General features: G+C 39.5%; 1 protein-coding gene across 1 annotated transcript; it reads right to left on the bottom strand.

Annotated features, from left to right (window-relative positions):
• Positions 1-795: 795 nt before the first annotated feature.
• Positions 796-15,520, bottom strand: LOC111269372 (transmembrane protein 185B). The gene is made up of 6 exons (XM_022848916.2): positions 14,036-15,520; positions 7,133-7,423; positions 6,864-6,966; positions 6,013-6,273; positions 5,676-5,799; positions 796-5,409 (listed from the first exon to the last, which is right to left on the bottom strand). Exons 1-6 carry the CDS (start codon positions 14,041-14,043, stop codon positions 5,123-5,125), a joined length of 1,074 nt encoding a protein of 357 aa, XP_022704651.1. The 5' UTR covers positions 14,044-15,520; the 3' UTR covers positions 796-5,122.
• Between the last annotated feature and the right edge of the window lie 158 nt (positions 15,521-15,678).

Genomic DNA, 15,678 nt, shown 5'->3' with positions numbered 1-15,678 from the left:
CGTTTTTAGTCATCTTGGCATTATTATTGCACTTTATGATTTCTTTCTTCCAGGCCAGATGGGCGGTCCTTCACTCGTATGTTATATGGGGCTGGCTTAGTAAGTCTCTACTCTGCACTTCGCTTTTTTTTGCATGTGCCTATGCAGTGCACATGCTTGTAATTATCTGCTACTAGTTAGTGTCTACACGTGTATGTTTGTTTATTTGAGTCAGTCACTGTTTGTAGAGTTTGTCGTTACTCTCTACCTATGCCATATATATTACATATTTTGTTTTTTCTGGTCTTTCGGGGTGAATGGTAACAGCTTTGTTCTTTTGAACGCATTGACGCTAATTAAAATATTTTTAGTTAACTATATCATTCTTTAATGGGTGTGTAGATATCACTAGTAGTTATTTTACATATTTTCTTCGTTTTCTTGCTATTTTGACTTTGGTGCCTTTGTCTGCCCCTGTCAAACATTTATTTCGTTTTCCACTTCCTGTCCATTAGTCGGTTTTTGAAATGTTGTGAGACAGTTTATCTCTCACAGTGAATGTGTTTTTCTCTGGTGGTTTAGCTTCTTCCGTTATGGTGGGGTTAGCAAAAATAGTTAGACCATGTCTTTGAAGTGATGCGTGATCAAAATATTGACCTTAGTCGCCGCCTTCTTCATGTGTGGCGACGTGAACTTCCGTACAGTTCCTATATATATATGTATATACGTACATTTTGTTATGGAAGAAGAGGCGCCTGCATAGCCCAAGGTTGGCTTAGAAAATAATAAAGAAGTTAGAAAACACAATTGCGAGCATTGAAATTTTACAATAGGATTTTTATCTTTTCATATGCCAAAGTACCTTACAGGTTTTTTAAAAAATAGATTAGAGTCAGAGAAATTAAAACGAAATCACTAAAAAGAAACTAACATCGTCAGGAAACCTTGAGAGGAAAAGTAGAGATAAAAGCGAACAGAAGCTATTATCGCACAATTACCATCAGCATCATTATGTTCTTCTTTTCGATATCTTCTTTATCAAAACAACTCCTAAACTGCACAGAAGCCGTAAAATGCTCCCATTGTGAACCAACCTGGCACGATTAAGATTATTAATATTATTTTTAGCGAAATAGGTCATTTTGTATTCTTAATATGTGAAGTGTATTTTTTTGTAGGACTCTGAACCCAACGATATGCTACAGCACGTGAAATAGTCCTAATACATCAGTTGTAACGGAACTAATATCGATATATTGGCCTGCTACATTCGACCATGGACATCTTCTCGCAAGAAGCTCATTACGCTTTCCATTAAATGTTATTGTTATAGTAAAGACGAATTTGCGAAAACAATTATATACATATACCCATATGAAGTAACCATTTAATAGTTGTTAATATATTTTATAAACTCTCACGCATGCTATAATGATCGTTATTTTATTTTCAGCGGTTGGTTAGAAGCTAAGCGTGTAAAATAGTATGTCCGCTATAAATTGTTGTTTAGATTTCCTTCATCATTTGCATTGAACTATGAGCTAAGGTGAATAGTAAAAATAAAAGCGTCATTAGCGTTCGCATCACACTCAAACAAGTCGACCCTCTTTGTTAACCGTAAACTCCTTAAATACGGCTCCTAAACTCGTATCTAAACTAAGCTATATTATTAGAAAACGAGAAGTAGAACAAAATCATTCTTTTTTATCTTGAATTTCAACTATAAGTAATAAGAGTTCGATATAAAAATCGAAGTATATCGACATTCGACAACGAAAAATAGCTGGCAATGAAAAACGGCTTACACTTACCAGAACAAAAACGAACGTTTTCAATTAGCAAATGCAAGCTGCTACAATTTGTAGCTTGCATATGTATTTTATCTGGATCAATGACTTCGCTGACGCCCATAGATTATGTGTATTTCACACTTGGATTCATATTTTCACAGAAATTGGCAAAATGTCTACTATGAATTGTTGTTTCGATTTCCTTCATAATTATAATAATAATAAAAATAAAAATAAAACACTCAAATAAAACACTATTAAACAATAAACCTAATTAAATATTCCCCCTTTTTGCCGTTCTGCAGGTACTGGATTGCCAGCCACTGCCAGACTAACCCAGATTATTTTAGCACAATGTGATTTTTTACAAACTATTAGCCGGATTAAGTAATGGATTTTACGAGATATCGACCAATCGATATGGTTGTCGCTATTAGTAATCCATTGCGAACTGTCGTGGTATTATTCTTGTTAAAATAATGCGGTAATGAGATCTACGAAAATATCGCTAATCTTCGGTATTATCTCTCATAGTCTCAATTAAGGTGTCCCACGTGTTTACATTGAATGATGCTATTTCTTTCAAATACGTCCACTCCAATTCACACAAACGCCTTCAGACACACCGTCGCATCAAAACACACATCGCACAATCACCAAAAGCATAATATTATAATCCAATAAATGACGTAGTATCAACGTTATAATCTCTAGCTCTATAATTGTAATGATACTCGTTACTCGTCTTTATTTTCATGTTTTACTGTCTTTGATATGTCAACCGAAGATGTTTAGTTCATTCAAATGCGAAAATGTTTTCGTATGTATCTCCTGTAATCATGGTTTAGGCATCTTCTATTATATAGCCTGTCAAGCCTTTCTAGCTTTTTTCGAAGCTCTCGTTATTTACAAATATATAATAAATATGTCATATAGGTATTATACGTGTTCCTTATTACACACACACTGCAGACAGAAAATACACACATGCCTGCAGAAAGATCTACAGAAAGTAATGAACTATTTTCATTTTAATAAAACATCGATTAACAATATTTGACTAAAGTTAATAGGAGCTGTAATGCTAGCACGCCTTTCTTGACTTATACCACAACGAAAACTGCTATCTTTACTGCTGTCTCTGGGCAAGAAAAAGCGTTAGCATCATTTGGCGATTTGTTATAAGGAGCTAAAAACCAACCTCATCGCATTGCACTACGGGCTGCCGCGCTGCCCGTTAATAGTAAAACGCAACCAACAGAAAACAGCTTTTGGTGTTTTCTGTTGACGCACAACATGTCAAAACCTGACTACGTACCTAGTAAGCTAAGGCCTATAGATAGGCCTAATATTGTCCAAGACGTCGTGGAGCACATCTGGGTGCCTGAGTCCTCTAGCTTCTTTTTACAGTTCCTCATTGGTAGAAAGGTTTGCGCGGCAGTCCAGTTCGTCTGTACGTGGTACCTATCCGTGATCTAGTCAGTTATGTAGCAATACTATTATGTAGCAATAATGTTCATAATATTGCAGTCTGTAGATTATCTATGATTGTTCAAAGCCTAACACATGACCCTTTATGAGAATATGCGTTGTTCTACATTATTGTGGAGTGCCGTCACTTGTGCTGCTCGGTCGAGCAGTAACGTGCTTCGTGTTCACTTCTTTTATGTCACCCAATTCTATTATTATGGGAGCATTGATTGCATTTGTTGTTACACTATACGCATGCACACACACAAACACGGCCACACAGTTAAGTTCGAAAAATCATGCCGCAATTCCTAAAAAATACTCGGCTCTGAATATAGCTCTTGTCGTTGATCTTTGCCTAAACAATAGATCCGTGTCTCAAAGCCGTTTCACAAGGATCGTTCCGTCTGTCTATAAAAGCTCTGCCGAATATTTGCTACTAAAAGCTTACTCTGTCGAGTACCAGCACTGAAGAAAATAGACCTTCAGCCCTGACGATTTGTTATATTGACTTAAAAAAAAACGGTAATTACTGAATAGAAGCAACGTAGTCTGGCGTCGCGTCTTTTCCAGTAATACAAATGATTACCATAATATAGCCTAATATGTATACATGTGTGTATGTGTGTGAGTGTCTACCGCCTAATGTTCTGATATTCTTCTCATAACATCAGTAGTATTTGTAGTTGCATTGGTTGTAATAGAAGTAGCTAGGTAATTGCATGATGCACTTTGTGCACGAGGTCGCCATTGGCGGAGCCCACACTAGGCACTACGTTGGTTTATGTTTATTTACCCAGTCTCGCAACGCTCTCTTATCAGTCGTATCATTAAAAGTTACTCGACAACTCACTGGTTTCAATTTCGTTCCCGGCTTAACGTTAGGCACTCGCCATCGTCGTAATCACTACCACGCGCTCATGTATCTTCAATGTTGCGTCCGAACTGTAACTAACTTCATCCCGTGGCCTTTTAGTGCACTCGTCGCTGTTGTCCCCAGACATCATCACATCATATTGACATGATTATGCTTCTATACGCAAACGTGCGGCCACGAGTCGCCACGTAAGGTCGGTTCATAATAGAGCCAAATCGTCAATCCTCTGAAACAAGTCGTGAACCCAGTATCTGCCCCGGTTCACACTGCATCGACGACTGCATGATTCCTTCCAATTTTCGTTATTTAGTAGCTTTCATAGTAAATGGGTTATTCAGATATTGTATTTTGTGTGTGTGCATCAGCGCACAAAGGTTAATTATTTAGCTGTTTATGTTTTGTACAGCTAAACTACCCTTCTTACCTTGCCTCACCTAAGTTTGGTATTATCATAGTCATCATCTACACCTAATATAGGCCTTGGCGTTAAAATATCGTTATTTAAAAGTTCTCTGCATGTTTTTCTGTTGGTTTGAGTGGATTTCGAGTGTGCGTGTGTTTGCATGTATAATGAAATCATGTGTATACGCATGTTTGACCTTTTACGTACATACACATTAACTGATGCTTGGCATTGTGTATTAGCTCGATACTACTGTTACCTTTTCATCAAAGGCAAGGTTTATGGGTCTTGCTACTTTAGGTAATCGTCCTTGCAATTCACTTTGTTCAGCGTCGCAATAGCCGCTTCCTCTAGACTAGGTGTCGCTGCAATTGACCGTAAAACGTCTCCAGAAGGTTTCTTAATAGCCCAACACCGAAAGAAGCTCAACAGTGAACTTGTTTCTTTCCCAGAGCGCACACTATGCACATTACAACGACATATCCTTACGAATGTCGTTTTTTCCTCCAGCCATATTTATACAGACCACCTTGGTGGATGGACTTGACTTATACACATTGCCCGGTCACTCATACCTCGTGGAGTAATACCTATCGTTGCTTTCTAGTCTGGAGTATCGATCGCCCTTATGGGGCATACAGCTCCATCTTGTTCCTGACGTTTATTAGTATTACTACTGCTGCCTTTGTGTGGCTTGGTCCTGGTGAGCGCCGAGGGAACAAGGTCGGATTGACCATTTTCGGCCTGTTGAGCTTGCTGGCTTTGCTGACTGGCGGATGCGGCCTGATGGCTGTTACTGTGTAACCGGTACGAAATGTTCCCGTATTCCTGTAGGAGGGGACAGGCTGTGATCAAGAGACGGCAAAGATCCTGACGAGATCCAAAAAGCCCTATAAAATAAACAGCCAAAGAAAGAAAGGCAATATAGCATGCCCATTATTAACGGGATGTGTGATCACGTCATCTACACGCAACAAATCTAATAGCGTCAAGGATATAAGTGCACTAAAGATTGTAATCTTACAGAGTTACTAGAAATCTGTTTCGTTCATTCCTTTCGCTTCAGTAAGCTTGAGAAACATCAGCCTAATACATACGAATATATATATACATGAAATGCTCAAGAAATAAATGAGCACACCCTAGTTGAACTTACAAGCATTTCTTGTTTTGCAGGAAAATGAAAGAATCAGGAGCACCACGAAGGTGGCCGCTAGTGGCATAGAGCACGAAGTGAACGTGAGTTGACTCCGACCGTCTAATTTATTCGTCAGTAGCGCCTGTAACAACATCAACTGATTCTATAAGAAACCATCCCCAAAGGAAACCTATTCTCCTTTAAAATAATAACATTTTACCGCTCGCAATATTGAGTGTAATCGGATAGTAACACATAGTACCGAGATGTCTGGTAAAGTATATATATCGAGTATAAACTGCCAACATAGTTACAATTTTTTCGTGAAATCAGCATGGAGCAAGAGACTACGAACCAGAAAGGCAACGAACGGTAACACAAGTAAAGTGTACGAAACGGCTGAATGCGAGGCCAACCGCTTCTGTTCTGCGGTGACCTCAGGCGTTCGCGCGAGGATTGCCGCGAAAATCAAGGAATAGAGTACCCCGACGAGGGCGACGCATAACAGTAGCCACAAAGGAACGAATACTGCCGCCCACGACCACGAAACGAGTCGATCCACCTGCAGAGCCACGAGTAGTATTTGCAGGACGCTTACGGCCAGCAGAAGTTCCATCTGTTTTAGGATAGATAAATTACGGGTGTGCTCGTAAAGTCAGCAAAAGGACCAGTTAGACAAGATTGCATACAACAGCAAAAGCTATTTTGATGGGAAATAGTTGGATGGAAAAGCTTGTTTCCAGAAAATTATTCAGCTTTGAAAAAATATGTTATTCAGTAATATATGAATGAACAAGCTCGAGCAACACATTTCAGCAGAAGGGCAAAAACAATATTCTACTATTAGGAAAATTCGTACGTTCCATCACAATATAGCAAAAAAGTTCTGAATAGGAGAGAGCTGCTATGACTGAGAGACGATATCGACAAGTTATGCGAAGACCTTTTAAGTAGCTTATTTCGAGTCTCTCCACGAGGAAGTTTCTTACTATTGTAATATATCTATTTCTTTGTTATCGCCTATTACGGATATAAAATGTGCTTAAAATATAGTATTATTTCTGCTTAATTATTGCCAGCATGTTTTGTTTACCACAATTGCCTTATTTTCACTTAGCAAATCTACAGTATAAAGGCAGTAGTAATGTTACTTTATTATTTATCGGACATCAATATGATTTAACGGTATGAATCAAAATACCTTACCTCAAAGGGCCGGTCATGTTTGACAGACCAAATGCATACGACGATGGCGAGAAGGCAAAGCGCAAGCAACGGGATGCAAACCACTGTCCACAGGTGACGATCCCTAGTAGTCAATTAATGTATCAATAATTTACCCAACGATTCAATCCAGTGCTTCCAGTGATTTTAATATTTCCATTGCGGTGTTCGTAAGTAACGATGAACTTTTTTTTGTGTTTTTGTTGTCTATTACACATACATGTTCGTTGTGCTCGCTCTTTTCCTAATACCTTGCTGGCGTTTCGAGGTTGTCGCAGAGCAGGACTTCAAAGACGAGAAGAAGTAGGTGGAGAGACACGCACATCATCATCGCCTTATACTCGAGTAGGGCCTCTTGATCCATCCGATACTGCGGCTGGCGGTGCCAAAGGTACGAGGCGGCCAGGGTAGACGAGACTGCGACAAGTTTCCATAGCCAAAGTGGACTGAACACAAGCCAGTAGTCGGCATCAACGTATCCATCCCACTTTAGCGACAGGAGCAGCACGAACGCCAACAGAGAGCAGTAGATCAACAGTCGGCTGTTGAGCGATAGCAACAACAACAATCGGGCAGTACAAACACGAAAACCTCGAGTTATAAGTTTGAAAAAATATTGGACAATAAAGAACACGATGGATCATTCGTGAACCCATACGTGAACCAATTAAACTAACGAAAAAGCAACAAGGACCAATGCTTAAAGATTAACGTAATCGAAGATGCTGCACTTGACTTCGTATTGGACGACCACAATTCTTAGAACGAAATTTTTATAATAACGGCTCAGAAACGTAGATAAAACAACTTTGAGGAAAAAGTTTCAAAACCAGGGGAATCTCCGTGAAAATGTTATTCACGAGGCTCAATTTTGTACGAGCTTATGCTGAACTACTATCACCAGAGTACATCTTTCGATCAAGTCGCAGAGTGCTATCACTCAAGCAATTGCAAATGCACTGCCAAATCCTCCAAGTTTAGTTGAAAAAGCCGTACTGGTCTACGTAAAGTTCTAAAAAAAAAGTTATTCAAGCCAACACTTCCTTTTTGTATAAAAAAGGGTCTGCTTTGAACAACTATTGTGATCTTTTTCTGATTTTTTTTCAATACCGTTTTGTGTAACAAAGAACACTGACTTATGCTAGCGCAGCCAAACTATTTTGCACTAATTAGAAATAGCAGGTAAGCATCAACAATTTCGTATGACGTAATTGAACTTCCTCATAGCTCAATAATGGTTGTTCAAGTATCGTAAGATATAAAAATAGGTATTTGAAAAAATACTATTATAAATTTATTAAATCTTTACGTTTTTGTACACCCATATAAAGATTTCAAGTACTACGCTCATTGGTGCGATTGAACACTGAACCTGTACGTAATGCCCTTGCAGCCTACATAAATAAAAACTACATTTTACCACAAAACGAAGTACATGCAGTACCCATAAGTAAATCCCATAAATAAATGATCTGAGAATAGCCAGAATGAATGAACTCATCCAAGCACTCATGTCTTTTGTAGGGTCTTTTGTAGGTAACGACAGACTTTCTTGATAAAAACTCTATTGGGAATAACGTGTATGCAGTTATAGCCTTCTTCTTCTCATGTTTTTTCGATATAGCCTTCTCGTGCCAAATTCTTGGCATTTTCTAGTTTAATTCGATTGCAAAGCATGCAGAATTAATCAACTGTCTATTATCGTAATCGAAAGTGGCAGAGCGAACTTTTTGTTTTATTAGCGAAAGCTCAACAAAGCTATTGTCTCACGTTAAACGCGACTCAGATACATTTTTCTATTATTTGACTGATATGATATCGTTGATAGTACTTAAGGAAAAAAAACTGACACCATTCTCCTTGTTATACTTAGTAATCAACCGTAATTTTAGATATAACCGTTTGTTAACAAAAATTTGGCATGATCAAACAATTAAGTTAGAAGTGTGTCTACAATAAATAAAATAAAAAATAAAAACAATAGCAAATCTGCTGCGAATTGATGTTGTTGTGCCTCGTACATTATTTTTGATTAAGATTGTTTGCCAGCAAAAGCTTCTGTTTATCCAAGCACTGGCTACTGGAAAAAAATGAATTCGTTCTTTAAACAGATGCTCAATAAACACGTTCAGCGAAACGTCGGCCATTTGCAAAGTTGCTCATCTCGCGTCCTCCTGTTTCGCTACTACTACGCTGTACTAACTTCGTCTTCTTCATGATAGACCTACTATAAAAACATATTCATTTAACAAAAATTTCAACGCACATGACAATATTTCCGTGAACGTATCTAACTCGTTTCGGTGAAAATGTACTTAGCTAGAATGCTACGGCCTATAAAATAATCGCCGCGCATTCCTATAAGGGAGTCACTACTTTTGCCCATAAGCTTATTTTGAATGACGGGTATTGAAGCTACTAAAAATTACGGCGGTTTTTAGCTGCGTTTACTGAAACGGTTCGATCCAAGCATTATAAGCAAATAAGTCACTTGCCTTCACAAAACGAGCATCGCAGGACCTCCTTTGTCCCATCCATCGAAAAACAAATTCACTTTTCACTGAATTGTTACATATATAGCATTATCTCGCAAATCATATTTACTGTGCCTACACGCGACTACCCGAAATGACCGCACAGCTGGATAACGGGATTCCACAACATTAAGAACGTGAAAATACGAATTTGCAACAGAGATCCCGAAATAAAAATTGTAAAACATTAGCTTTCACTTTGCTGATAAAAATAGAATAATTATATTGTTCATCAACGTATTATATGATTTAATTTTAGTTTATTGTAACCGAAAACTATTTGACGTTGCCAATACTCTCGAACTAGTCCTTTTTTTTCGAAAAGAGAGGTGACATCTAATTTTCTAAAACCCCATGCGATGATTTTAAAATAGCATTAATAAGTACTGGAGTAACTGGAGCAAACAAAAAACAAGGATTGTTATTATTATTATTATCGGTTTTGAAGATGGGCTGCACGACTACGTTTGTTATTTGTCCCAATTTATACGCCGTGTTATTTCCTTCAATGATCATCGCAACGATGGGTCAAAAAAAAAGAAGTTCCCTACGTTCCTCCGGCCCCCGTCCGTGTACACTGGACATAATCCACCCAAATTCCACCAACTGGCTCTCACCAAGCCGTCATCCGAAATAAAAAGCGGTTTTCCCGACAAGTCTATAGCTATACTTGCTGTCGACAACAGCTAACAGTTAACTACAATGAAGGACAACTCGAAGCCGGCTTGTGCCTGTCGCGGATGCCACTATGGAGATGGGTACAGGCTTACTTTTTTCTATCCCAATCGCTTGGCGATTTTGTTTTCAGACTGGGCGAATTCAAGGTCAACAATTCAATTTCGTGACCTTGAGTCACACAGCAAACCCTCACACGCTTCGACGCACACAGATGGACTGCTCAAGCGAATCAGCTTCCAGGGGAGCCGTAGTTAAACGAATGGCAAAGTCTGACGGAGAGCATTTATGGCTATTTAAAGGAGAGCTTCTGAAATGTAAAAGCCCTTTACGGATCGACTGATAATGTCAGTCTGAGCCTGGTCTATTTTTTAGGGCGATGTTGTCGAGATACAAGTGCAGAACATTTATATATACTTAAACTGTACAGATCTAGTGAAGTGCTTTGCTAAATCTGTGCGAAGTTTCACTCAAGGACAAAAGACAGTACTTTGAGGCGTCTCCATGATAGTGTCATTGTTTCCACAACCAACCTACAATTTTTTTCAGATCTCTATGAAGTTATATACTTATATATATATATATATATGTATATACTTATATATTTGCACACGTCCGACGACGAACTTGAAAAATATATGCTACGCCGAGACCAGACCGAACGTTATTCAAAGCTATACACCCGATTCATTTCTTAGATTAAATATTCCGTCTATCTTTTATTTCCAAAAATATAAAATTCTTGAGTAAGCCTCTGCTCAGATAAATATATCTCAAAGCCTCCTATAGAAAATGGACGAAGTTAGTTGTTATCGATTTTGAGGTAATACAAGTTCCTGGCTTTCCTTGATAAGCTCGACAATCTGTCAAAATCATCTCTGAGAAAGTCGCATTATAAACACTTCTAAGAGATGATTAAGGCAACAGCAAACATAGGCAATTTTACGGTTTTCAATGAAACTATTTTCATGAATTGAGTTACACTTTGTAGTCTTCGGCAATCACACAATGTGCACCGAAAAACTTGCAATATAAACGCTTTAAGTGGTTATAAGGACAGTAATGATGGGCAAGTTTGGGGGGTTTTACGTGCAAAATAGCCGAAGTTCGTTTCAATACAAGCTGGTATCTCAAACACTACAAAGGCGAAATAAGTCGAACTTACTTTAGAAATGCGGTTCAATTGGACTAGATGTTTCGCTGCAAAGAAAATAACTTTACTAGCTATTCTTTATATAAAGACGTCGATTTTTTTTTTATTTCAGCCCAAGTGAATGTCGGCTTTTCTGCAAGAAAACATTCTACATAGAGAGAGAAACTGAAGAGATCAGCTAAGCTACGATTTTTATTGGCCTATCAGGAATTACTTTTTAATAGTTGCTTTGGTTACACAATTCCAGTATTTTCACTCAAAACGACTTATTTGCCCATTTACTGTTTTTGGCCAGCTTGGCAGAGTAACCAACAGTTAAAGATGTCAATATTGCTCTAAGCGGAAACGGCGCTTGGGAGATTTCTAAGCGCTCACGCCAATATTTACAACCATATGTCAGTCAAAGCCTGAGGAGGCATAAATGTCCAACTAAATTGCAATGGTTTGGCCATTCATTGCAGGAAACGGTGAAACGAAGGTTAATACCATTCTAATATAAACAACGGACAACTAACTGCGCTACCCGAAATGCCTTATGCATGACGACTTTGGCGAGCTCTTTCAGCCCCTCTAAAATCGTAATGCCCATTAACCACCTAAGGAATTATAAATATTTTGATAATAGTGACAAATTTCACATAGAATAGTAATAATTTTTAGCTGGCTAATCGAAAAGCAACTCACCACCTTAGCTTCCAATGAAAGATGTAAATTTAAGTTTGAGTAAGTTTAAATTTAACTATGGAAAACCTGCTAGTTTTGGCTCCTTTTTCGATATTACACTAATTTTAATTAAATAACGAATTTTCAATTAAACTGGTTAATGACGCGCATGCGTACATAATGACTTCAGTTAGCTACGGCCCACGCTTAATAACTCAAACAGATTTCTTAGTGTCACAAGTCGGTTTGCTCGGTGAGGCCGAAATTAATTCCGTCGTCGCTTACCAACACTTTCCCTGCCAAGGCCAGTTTCGCAAATGGCTAATTGAATTGTTTGAAAACTTTTGGCCGACGTTCTGATTGGAAATGTACATATACACATTATTAGTTTATCCAGTTGCGAACTTCGAGCAAGGCTTGACTTTGTGATAGCGGCTATCTACCACGTGCCCAACATACTGTCATATAAAGATACGATAAATAAAGCCATATTAATTACATTGTCGAAGCACATTTGAATTAAACATATCCTTTCTAATAGCCTAATAAAGATAAAGGTTTCCGAACCACCTGCATTTTTCGCAATAGAAGCTACGAGATTCTGCGCCTGACCTGATACTTTACAGTATTGTTTACACAAAATGCTTTACTGCCATCTACCTGTCTTCGAATCATACAGACCAGTGACAGCAATAGTTAATATACTCGGTACGACGAATTAAAAACTGCTACAGCAGCCTTTTTTTAGCCTAATTCTTCTCGATTGTCGGCTTGTCCTACCGCTCTTGTTGTTTAAAAATAAATTTTGTTAGACTATACATACAGACAACGAAGGCGCAATTTTTAGCTAACGACGACAGAAAACAACTAAAACAAACAAACCAAACAAAAAGGATGTGGAAAGGATATGCAGGCCCAATTCAACCCAACCCAATCATGAGGCTCACCACCAAAATGGCTATACAGCTGCGCCCTGAATAGAAATATAATGGTCGTAATAATAATAATAATTATTGCTGAGTTGGCTGCCCTACCTGTCGCAGCGAAAATCGTAAAAAACGAAAAAAAAAGTTGCACTGCCGACGAAAAGTGGCGTAAGAAGGTTCGCGCTGTGTGGCCAAGAGTGAAAAGTACTCACCGCTTACGATGAAAGACGGCACACACACAAGACCGCTATGCTTTGCGCAGTTTCGCCATAATAATCAGTCGGTCTTTTTAGTTGGAAATGTGAAAGCTACCTAATTCTTCGTCGTCGCTGGCAGCTGCTGCTGCCGCTGTTGTTTGTGCTGATCAAAGCCTTCATGAAACCACGGCTCACGTTAGCCATACAACGCAGGATGTGACGTACAAAACAGCAGAGTGCCATATTCGTCGTGACTTATATATTTTCATTATATATAATGAAAATCAATTAACCAGGCGGTGGTGTCAAGCAGTGAAGAAAACATCAAAATAATCGTTTTTTCTTTTTTCGGTAATGGGAAATAACAGGTAACAGATGATAGCAAGGCATTTTATACAATGCTTACTACTGTAAAGTGTCAGCTGCAGGCAAACAGTCTCTCAAAATTCACATGTGTGTCAGCAAGTCAAGTCAATGAACGCATGATTGAGAACTCTGCAATTCGTATTAATAAGGATAACGCCAGAAAATTAAATAGTGACCCTCTTTTGCATCTCTATGTACAATTTGGATATTTCAATTATTTCTATCTTGCCAGAGTTCGCGCAGGTACCATAAAACCAGCCGTTGATATTTAGCATAACCAGAAGCTTAAGGCAAATCAATGCATCTGTCATATCATCCGCCTCCAGCCTTGCCATCTGCGGAGACTGAATGGGGTGGATAAGTACTCCCATAAAACTGCAGTTCTCGTTTGTTTTCACATCTACGCGCATCTCCGTTCCAGCATTCTAGATAAGCTAGGCTAATAAACGGATTTCTACGAAGGCATAGCTGCGTAATCCTGGGGCACACATAGAAAAACATCCAGACATATACCTGCAGCACAGAGCGTCAGCGACCGTCCTACTTCTGTAAGGTACATGTACTCATTGTGTGTCCCCGTCGATTGTATTCTATTCTGTTACAGGCATATAAGTACTGTACGATGCTATCTGTTACTCACTCTGTCATTTGAGCGCCGACGCTGGAACAGATCTGCGCAACAATAATAACATTTACTCGATCCGACGAAAGCTGAGCGTACAAATCACAACGAAGTAAACAGTGATAGCGAAAGAACACGCTGTTCGTTGATTGCAACTTGTACTTTCAGCAGCAACAGTTTCACCATAGCCGCGACCACCAGTGGATACTTGCTACTATCATCCACTATATTACCCAATCTCTTCTAGCTTCCGGACAACGACGGCGAGAATAGCTGGCGCTCAAACCGCCATAGTGACCGAATCGCCGATCCACTCTTGCTCTCAGTATTCCTTTACCATCTCCCTCGATTGTAGACGATCTACTGCTATTCGCGGCCACGGCAAAGGCAACGAAAAGCTATGATGAGGTGAAGAAAGAGGGATGTTGTCGAAGTCGCCAATGTCGTCATTGGCGACAATTTATTGTTGACCTCGTGTTAATACGTCTGCTGTTGCTTTGGCTTGTTTCTATTATTACAGCTAAAAATGGTAGTACTCTAAGTGGCGAGACTGCCTGGTGAGATTTTGTCGTCGCTACGTATGCTGCTGCTGCTTAGTCAGTCGTTTCTAACGCAGCCACCGCCGCCGACAAAATGCACAGATCTGCTGGCAAACCAAGGCAGCTGTAACTGCGCGAGTGGCCGAAGGCAAAATCACTCGATCTGTCACCTGCTCGGTATTTGGCTGGAGTCCGTCACCGACGATGTAACTTGCAGACTTCTGCTGTTATTTTGACGCGATACTAGGTGACAGTAGGCCGGAATTTCTTCTTTGGTTTATTTTTTTATCACATTATTATTATCCTGCTTTTATTGTAATTACTCCTGTTATTATTACTATCATTGGTCCGCACCGAGCGCGTACACCCTGCCGTTGTAGTAGCACCTTTGGTCGTGGGACAAGCGCGGCGATGACACCACTATTAGCAGCTCCTGTTACCGCCACGGTCGCACGTATACAAATACACAGATAGTATTCACTTTATCGGTGCACGCCACACGACCAGTATGATCACACAAGTTGCCGTGATAGTAGTCAGACTGCTACTAAAAGTAACAGTAACAATCAAAGTAACACTTGCTGTAGCTGCAAGGTAGTGAACGCGATCTTACCACCACAGGAACGGCTACAACACTGGCTAGTTCGTGGCGGGTCTGGTTATAGTGCGCTCTTCACACTATGCTAAATCTCTTTCTGCTTTGCCTTCCCTACGTCTGTACACGAGAAATGAGTGAGTGCTTTTTTCCACGACGAGCGATCAGCTGGCCGCCTGCCTAGTGTTTGGAAAAGGACGAAGCACTGTGGCGGCAAAACAAAATAGCCGCAGCAGTGTAAAGGGAGACGGAACAGCAGTCTTAGGGTACCGGACGGCAAACTGGATCACGGCAATAATCATAAACCGTTATTGCCCTCGTGATCTGGCGGGCGCAAGAATAGCTCAGAGGATGAAATCAGAGCAACGGGAGCATGTAAGTTAATTTATTTCCATTATGCAAACTCCGTTAATTTTGCGTAATGTTTAGTACAAGTCGTTGCGGTACTAAATAGAGATGGTTCATTGAAAGTTAGCTGGTTGGCGGCCATAAAAACTTAGATTCGTCTGATTTGAAAGTTGGCGCGC

Source organism: Varroa jacobsoni, unplaced genomic scaffold, assembly GCF_002532875.2.
Source record: "Varroa jacobsoni isolate VJ856 unplaced genomic scaffold, vjacob_1.0 scaffold_1382, whole genome shotgun sequence".
In the NCBI taxonomy this organism is placed as follows: domain Eukaryota; kingdom Metazoa; phylum Arthropoda; class Arachnida; order Mesostigmata; family Varroidae; genus Varroa; species Varroa jacobsoni.
The sequence above is the reverse complement of the archived record's forward strand: the minus strand, read 5'-3'. Positions and strand labels throughout refer to the sequence as shown.

Excerpts from the sequence above, each read along its gene's own strand:
- LOC111269372 (XM_022848916.2), bottom strand. Across the intron at positions 6,274-6,863 it reads AACATGACCGGCCCTTTGAG|ATGGAACTTCTGCTGGCCGT; the intron begins GTAAGGTATTTT and ends ATCCTAAAACAG. Across the intron at positions 5,410-5,675 it reads CTGCAAAACAAGAAATGCTT|GGCTTTTTGGATCTCGTCAG; the intron begins GTAAGTTCAACT and ends TTTATTTTATAG.